The sequence below is a fragment of the Lucilia sericata genome, unplaced genomic scaffold, assembly GCF_015586225.1.
Source record: "Lucilia sericata isolate MDLA Ls3-8-SP2 unplaced genomic scaffold, ASM1558622v1 Contig001836F_arrow, whole genome shotgun sequence".
In the NCBI taxonomy this organism is placed as follows: domain Eukaryota; kingdom Metazoa; phylum Arthropoda; class Insecta; order Diptera; family Calliphoridae; genus Lucilia; species Lucilia sericata.
The window spans coordinates 79,553-88,629 of NW_023995731.1; the positions used below are offsets into that span (position 1 = coordinate 79,553).

A 9,077-nucleotide genomic window follows, 5' to 3' on the forward strand; every position below is an offset into this window, starting at 1 on the left:
GACATAACAATTTTTATAAATTAAGGACATCGGGCTGTTATGTATAGCGTTTTTGGCCGGCCAGGGTTTTTTATTTATTTTCATTTTATTTAATCGAGCCCTAAAGGGCCATATATGATTAATATATATTATAATTGGTAATGTTTGTACAACTAACCTAATTATATACATTTATATATATGTATGTGAGTTTAAAATGTTATAAATCAGTTATGCTGGAAATTACCCTGTAGGATTTTGTGAGTTAACTAAAAATCAAGTTAACTTTTTGATAACTTCTTATGACTAGCTTCAAAGTAACTCAAAAATTATCGAGGAAATGAACAAACATTTCAATAAAATATAGCTATAGCTATATAAAATTCTCCAAGTATTTCTTTTTTATAACTGGGATGGAAAAATTGAAGTTCCTTAATTCAATGAGAAGCGAATTACATATGTAATTCAAAATTCCTAAAGCTTTGAATTTTTATTACAAATTTTCAGCCCTAATATAAAAAAATTATTATAAAAAATAATACATTTTTAAGATTATAAATTTATCTGATCGCCTTTAATAGAAAATATTAAAATTTGTTGTCGATATTTGTTGTCCTAATAGCAAGGATTTATATATTTCTCAATTAGTGATTTTAGATTATCGGTCGATACAAAAAACTTTTTTGATTATAAATATAAAATAAAAAGGAAAGAACATTTTTTGATTCGAATAGAAGTACACAAAAAATTATACCCCTGTTTCAGAATACCATTCCGATATATGTACATACTCTCTGATCAGAAAATAGATCGTAATAATTACATAATTGAAATCACCCCGAGTGGATGTTATGCCTAAAGATGTCTTGAAAAAAATTTTATTTTTTTAGATGTCAAATCAATATTTTATTAGAAACAAAAAAATTTGCAACGTTTTTTTTTACTAAAAACAAAATCTCTAAGTAGATCATAAACTTAAAATACAATGGGTATATCAAATAAATCTTAATATCTGTAATGGTCGGGCTTGAATGGACCGCTGATAGGTACACCCAAATATTCAGATTGTTTAGGTGTCAATTTTGTCAACTTAACACCCAATTTCTCCAAATGTAAACTGGCAACTTCTTCATCCAATATCTTGGGCAATACATGAACACCGATAGCATATTTCTCAGACTTAGTCCACAATTCGATTTGGGCCAAAACTTGGTTGGTGAAGGAGTTGGACATAACGAAACTGGGGGTGACCATGGGCACAGCCCAAATTGACCAAACGACCTTCAGCCAAAACAATAATATGGCGACCATTAGGTAAAGTATAACGATCTACTTGAGGCTTAACATTGACCTTCTCAACAGCATTGGCATTCAACCAGGCAACATCGATTTCACAATCGAAATGACCAATGTTACAGACAATGGAGTCATCATTCATGTTGGAGAAGTGTTCGCCGGTAATAATATCAACGCAACCAGTGGTGGTAACGAAAATAGTGGCTTCTTTGCTGGCTTCCTCCATAGTGGTAACTTCATAGCCTTCCATGGCAGCTTGCAAAGCATTGATGGGATCAATTTCAGTGATAATGACACGACCACCAAAACCTTTCAAGGCTTGAGCACAACCCTTGCCAACATCACCGTAACCGGCAACAACACAAACTTTGCCAGCAATCATAACATCGGTGGCACGCTTAATACCATCAATCAAGGATTCGCGGCAACCGTACAAGTTGTCGAATTTGCTCTACAAGAGAAAATAAAAAAATATAAAAATCTGGAGGTTTAGGCTTGTTCTAGACTACACAACATACCTTAGTGACAGAGTCATTGACATTGATGGCTGGTACACCCAAACGTCCCTCTTTGAACATTTTGTATAAATTGTGGACACCAGTGGTGGTTTCCTCAGACAAACCCTTAATGCCTTGCAAATATTGAGGATATTTTTCATGGATCAAGTTGGTCAAATCACCACCATCATCCAAAATCATATTCAAAGGTTGTCCATCGGGGAAGACTAAAGTTTGTTCAATGCACCATTGATATTCCTCCTCGGTTTCACCCTTCCAGGCATAAACGGGAACACCAGTAGCGGCAATAGCAGCAGCAGCATGATCTTGGGTACTGAAAATGTTACAGCTAGACCATTGAACCTAAAAAAAGTAGAAGAAAACAGATGTCACTACTAATAACGGAAGCAAATAAAAGTGAAACAATTTTCATTTGATCTCTGAACTCTATAAAGAAATGTTTTTAATCACGTTCGTAATTTAATGTTTAATGCTTTGACAACAAAAATAACAGCCAACAGATGACGATTTCAACAAATAGAATACTGATGACTGATAACGAAGGTTCTAAATAAGAGATGACCTCTTACGGGGGGAAGATATTTTAGCATTGAATTGTTTGTTTTTAAAAAAAGATAAGATTAATATGTTAATTTGTTTATTTTTCATATTGACTACATAATAAACAGCTAAGCAGAGTTTCATCTTCATTTAAAACGTAAAAAACTTTATGAAATTGGAAAATATTAAAGCAACAACAAAAATTCATAAAAAATAGTGGAAGTATTAAGAACATATTAAAAGATTAGAAAACATTGCACTTAATGCGCTATAAAAAATATTTATATATTTCCTGATTTTCTGTTGAAATAACTGCAATATTTTTATTTTTTTTTGAAAGTTCTATATTGAGGTATAATTTTTCTTCATTAAAATGTTTCAACAAGGTCATTCAAGGCGTATCAAACGTAGTACATACTATATATCCCGGTGGTTCTTTTAACAATTTGAAAAAGTACTTTTTATTTCGAATTCAAAAATAAAGTACAGCTTTAGTTTTCGAGTTTGAATTTGGTTTAAATTTCAGAAAAAATCCACAATTTTAATCGAGTTTTTCTGAATTTATAATAAAAATCCTAATTGCGCATGGAATTTCAAATGAAAATTCGGAATCTTAATTACATTTTTTGTATTCAAAATGGGATATCCCAATAAATAGGTATTATACTTTTAGAATATCACTTGATTCAAATTTCTAATAGAGCATTACCGAATTTTTGAAAATACGGAGGACTATAAAATAACACTTTCCTCTAATGTACACGATTTGTAAAAATTACAACAAATAAATAAGATGTAACAATATAGTTTTTTACAATACAGCATAAATCAAACCACAAAATTGTGGTTATTCTTTTAACGAGCCAAATTTCTCAAATATTCACTTACCTCTGCGCCCAATTCAACCAAAGTTTCAATGAGTACAGCAGTTTGAACAGTCATGTGTAAACAACCAGCAATACGGGCACCTTTCAAGATCTTGGAAGGGCCGTACTTCTTGCGGCAAGCCATAAGACCGGGCATTTCATTTTCGGCAATAATAATAGCCTTGCGTCCCCATTCGGCCAATTTGATGTCAGCTGTTGAATTTTTTTACACACAGCAATAAAATTGAAAAAAGAAAGAAATATAAACCAAGATAAGAAACGTGCTAGAGATTCAACATTTTAGCTAAATAAAATAAACTTTTATTTAATAAAAATGTGCTAAAAACATTCGTCACAGATGTCTAAAGTCGTAAAAAATAATTTCACCAGCACATTTTTACTTACCAACTTTGTAGGCAGGTTTGGACATTTTGCGTTTTTTACTAATTTCTGTTGTAGGAGCTATGGTTAAATATTAATTAAAGCCCTAGAATAAAAAGAAAATGTATAAAAATTATTATTTTATTTCATAGAACCGGTGCTAAAATAAAAATAATTTTAAAAATATAAAATACACACGCGGTCGGAAGGCTGAACAATTCCAGATGAGACCCAAAATGTTACAAAAACTTTCGACCCAAAGCGCCAACTATTTATAATAAATCCCACACACGTAGCTGCCAGATGTTTTAGCTAAAAAGTCGCCAGGTTTCGAATAACATTTTTAAAAGTCGTCAATTTGGCTTTTAAAACCATTTATAAATATTGAATTTATGAAAAGAGAAGTCGTCATTGACTTAATTAAGTAAAACTAGGGTACTATAGTTGAACCAAGAAGTTTACTTTTTACAATTTATGAAAAGTAGATTTTACAATTTTTTGTTCAAAAAAAATCAAAAGTCGACTATTCTGTAAAGAAAAGTTGACTCTGAAAATAAATTTAAAGAAAGTCGATTTAATAAAATAGAAAAGTAAAATCTGTTTTTTTGCTATAGGCGGATTTATTGTTATAAACGTACATAATAAAATCAGGTTGAATAATTTTTTAATATCAACTTTTATTTACAAGATGACTTAATTTTTATGACAAAAGTCGTTTTTTGGCAGTACCTGGCTTCTTGACATCAAAACCATCTGGTAGCACTTGGTAGTGTTATATACGAAAAGTAATTGCTGTGAAATCTTAATAAATTTTATACAGAGATGGGGGTAGTGCACTATTTTTTAACTATCACTAATAATTAGTGTAGTTCATAATTATTCACTACTTTTATTTCAGTTTAGTGATGAAATTGAAAAATATAAGCCTCACTCAACAATAGTGATATTTAAAATGTTTAACTAAAAATATTTTAAAAATAGTTAAAATATTTGTTTTTACAGCCTAGTGAAATATTGTTTTCTACACTAAATTATTAGTTCAAAAAATATTCCTGCACTATTTATTTTTTTCAACGGAAAAATATTTTACCAAATTGAAAGTTTAATTCAATAGGTCAGTCTAGAAATGGTTTCAAGTCATGAATTCATTCAAGTTAATGAATAAAATGTTCATTATTACAAAGTTTCCAAGCTATTGCTTAATAAAAGCATGCAGTAGCCACATCATTTTGGCAACGCAGCTGAAATGGCAATCGAGATACATAATCGACCTATTAATTTATTTCACCGAGGAGAGTCCACCATTCCGTTAAAAGAAAATAATCGTTCTACTGGAACAGTTTTGGAATTCAGGTGTTTCATTTCTTTTTAAAGCAAGATATACCTCCCTAGTCACCTAGGCGGGTGGTGGTCGGTCGGCTAGTGGTGACATGGTATATTATCACCTAGAGGCAATGGACGGAAGCTGATTGCCGTATTCAGGGGGTATCCTTGGGATACATACTTATTATTATACCATTGATCTCAGCAGAATCACTACCATACACCCATAATAGAGCGCGATGTCTGTCTGGTGTGCCTTTCAGTGAAGCTCTTGTTGTCTCCAAACACTATGGTGGCCGAATATTTACAAGAAACAATTGTTAAGCCGCCTTTTATACAAATTTATAGCTTTGTAGAGAATGTCTTCACGGACCTAGAGGATATAACCTGGCTAGGTATGTAGATGTTGTTTGGCCAAATATTGGTACTAACCATTGTGGGCTTTATGTCGACTTTAGGTCCCTTATAGTTGTCACACTATACCAAATAAGCATTCTTGCTAGAATTAAAGTTTAAAACAAGTTTAATTCCAGTCAAACATTCAAATGTCAAGTGTTGAAATACACTTTAATTCAATAGCATTCTCCAGTGAAAACGAAACTTGAATTCAAGTCGAACATTACAATGTTTTTACAGTATAATTCAATGCACGAAATCTATATACATAATACATATATAAAATTCTAACGTTACTGACTGATTCATCATCGTAGAGCCTAAACGGTTTTAGCTAAAGAGCTGAAATTTAGACAAGAGGTTGGTCTTCCACCAAATAGATCCACTTAGACGGGATTTTTGGAAATTCGAATGATTAGGGGGTTAAAAATGGTAAAAACGGGTAAATTCGGTAACCTCATATCTCCTAAACTATAAAAGATACAAAAAATGTTTAAAGCTTATCGTCGTTCATTTAAAAATAAGCGGGCAGGTGTCTGGTACTTTTTTCAAATTCGGCCCCTTTAGGGAATTAACGGGTAGAAACTGTAATTTGGTACTTCTTTTGCACCCCATGTATCTTTTAAACCAGAGAACATTCAAAAAATATTTTTGAATCCTTCATAACTTGACGAACAAATAAAAATATAAATTTAGTACTTTTTGGATATTCGGACGTTTAAGGGGTGAAAATTGTACCTATTTTTGGTACTTTTTTATAAAACATTGTTTTTGGTTTATTAACTTATACATATGAATACATAATAACGGGCTCCCAATACGATGTTGCAACTGGGTAATTTTTTGACTTAGAACTTAGAAACATGTAATTAAGCACTTGAGAATCTATAAAAATGGACTTTTTGTACTTTTTCGTTCTTCAAAAGGTACTTTTTGAGTTTTCTATTTTTCGTTCTTCGACTGGTACTTTTTGAATTTTTTATAATATTGAACCTAGAAACATGAATTTAGGAATGTACAGCCCGGATTAAGTAATAACATATAAAAGGGAACTTTTTGGTACTTTTTCGTTCTTCAAAAGGTATTTTTTGAATTTTCTATAATATTGAACATGGAGTAAGTGAGAACATATAAAACGGGATTTTTTGGTACTTTTTCATTCTTCAACTTGTACTATTTGGATTTTCTTTTATAATGAACCTAAAAACATAAAACTAAGCAATCAGGGACTTGAGTGAATGAAAATTTAAACTGGAGTATTTCTGGTAATTTTTCGTTCTTTAACTGGTACTTTTTGAATTTTCTAAAATATTGAATATATAAACATAAAATTAAACACGCAGTATCCTAATTGAACGAAAATTTATCTCGCTTACGTCCACTAAATAGGAATAGTCTTCCTTTAGAGTTGCGAGGTTTCATACATTCTAATAATGTTTTCAAAGTGAAACGTTTGGAATATTTTTCAATCTCTTTGTGATCCCTTTAAATGATGTTGTTCTGGAAGAACTTTAACATCCATGTAAACATTTTGGGTAATAAACTGGGGGGACTACCAATGAGGCGAGCGGAACCTCCCATATGAATTAAATACAAAAATTCGTTTATCTGGGAAACTAATATAACTAAATTCTTCAAATTTTGCACGAACAACTTATATTCATCTGAACATTTTGGAGAAAAAAGGGCGGACTTTCATCTGGGGGCTTGGAGCTCCCATATGAATTAAATAGAAAAATTCGTATATCTGAGAAACTATTAGAGCTAGAATCTTCAATTTTACTGAAGAACATTTAGAGATAACGGGCGGACTTTCAATGGGGGGCTTGGCACTTCCCATATGAATTAAATACAAAATTTTGTATATCTGGAAACTATTAGATTATTCAAATTTTTCATAGATTAAATTAAAATCTTAATTAACGTTCGGAATAATTGGCGAAATTGCAATAATTTGCGTGGAATCTCCCATATGTAACAATTGTATATCTGGAAAACCATTGTAGTTAGAATCATCAAAATTGTTAAGTAGGCTTCTTATTTAATATTGCTTTTAGGGTAGCACAGCACACTGGGTATAGCTAGTAAATAAACAATAAAATATCTTTGTTTTTACGTTATTGATCATTTTCTTAATGCAAAATTTTTTAGAAACTGATTTTCTGCAAGATGTTTTATATGGAAGATAGGGTTAAATATCGGCAGATCCTAGTAAAACTTGGAGAAAGGATTTGTTTTTAATTTTTAAGAATTTTTTATTCATCCCTGCATAATTTCTCATGCAACTTTTGAGTTTGCTCTGTTTTGTTGTTATAAACAGTATATTTGCTTCCAAAATCCTACTTTCTGATCTCTCGGATTCCGTTTTTATTTAAAATCGTTGAAAAATTAAAACTAAACGTAGTTGAAAACTTAGCCGGCTTACAGTCGATTTTAAGCCGCCGCCGACATATTTAGAGTCAGTCGCCGCCGCCGTTAATATTTGTCGGCGCAGGGCTCTGATTCTACAACTAAATAATTTTAAACATAACATAAACAATTTCATATTAAATTTATAAACATTTATATAGTTCAAGAAATAACATTAATTTATTGTTTTTTGTTTGTTTGTGTGTTTTTTAAATATGGTGGTATAATTTTATGAAACTTGTTTGCGTTCCTAAATGGCTAAAATCTGAACTGATAAGTATAAATCATGGACATGGTCATAACAAAAAATTGTAAGTACCTATTCCAAAATTTAAAAAAGTTATTGAAAACAATTATTTAATAGCAGACCTCCATATCTCCGTATTAAGGGAAGCAATTTTTTGGGGTAGCATATTTTGTACTTTTCAAAATGAACATTAATTTCGTTCTAAATTTTTTGGAAGACTGATATAGACTATTTTTAATAGCAATAAAACTTTATTTACTGCCAAATTTGTGCTCTTGTTTCTCAGACACAAAATATACTTGTGATTCTAGGACCGAAAAGTACCATGGGAATAGACATAGGGAAATAATTGCCTTAGAACAACACTTGTTGTTTGTATGGAGAAAAACGGTTCCCACTGAAAATGAAAACTTGGTTCATTCTTCGCAATCCATTTGTAAAATTTGAAAAAATAAAACAAATAAAAATGATTAATAGTTTTAAAAGTTGTTCAAAATATAAAAGAAAATTACCGTTTCTAAATTTGTGTTATGTTAGTTCGGGATTTTCGCGGCATTCATTTAATCATCCGCCGACCAGTATACCAGTGTTCTTATACGTTTAATATGTATTGATCAATTTGAATCACGACTCATTTTAATGGATTGATGATATGATACACGTTCAATATTTATTACGTCAGTATTCGCAATATTTTATGTTCCGCCAACCCGTATACCTGACCTAACGCAAATTTAGAAAAAAAATTACTTTTATATGTATATTTGAACAACTTTTAAAACAATAAGGGTTTTCATTTAAACGCTTAAGTTTCCCATTTGTGCAAGTGGGCAAGTTTATTCGACTTGTTTCATGAAGCCCCTGTTCAAATTCTGCCCAATTACAATATTTATAAACATTTTACAGCAATGTCAAACGAAATAAAAAATAAATTATTTTAACAAAAAATTGTACAAAATATGTTAAATCGTGAATATTCAGGTCATTAAATTCAAAAGTGAACAATAGTGAACAGATTTATTAAATGCACAATGAGTTTGCTCAAGTTTGCCAGTCTAAATAGTCGCTCAAACTTATAAGGGTTGTGCAAATCACTTTTCATACAATTCAATTGCGAGAATG

The 9,077-nt window shown here is 31.0% G+C and overlaps 1 protein-coding gene across 1 annotated transcript; it reads right to left on the reverse strand.

Moving 5' to 3' along the window:
- Window positions 1-860: 860 nt before the first annotated feature.
- LOC119612825 (adenosylhomocysteinase-like) lies at window positions 861-3,877 on the reverse strand. Its single transcript, XM_037968698.1, is given in 6 exon segments — window positions 861-1,224; window positions 1,226-1,726; window positions 1,794-2,135; window positions 3,222-3,412; window positions 3,605-3,686; window positions 3,779-3,877. Coding segments are annotated over 5 exon segments (1,299 nt in total). The 5' UTR covers window positions 3,630-3,686; window positions 3,779-3,877; the 3' UTR covers window positions 861-984.
- Between the last annotated feature and the right edge of the window lie 5,200 nt (window positions 3,878-9,077).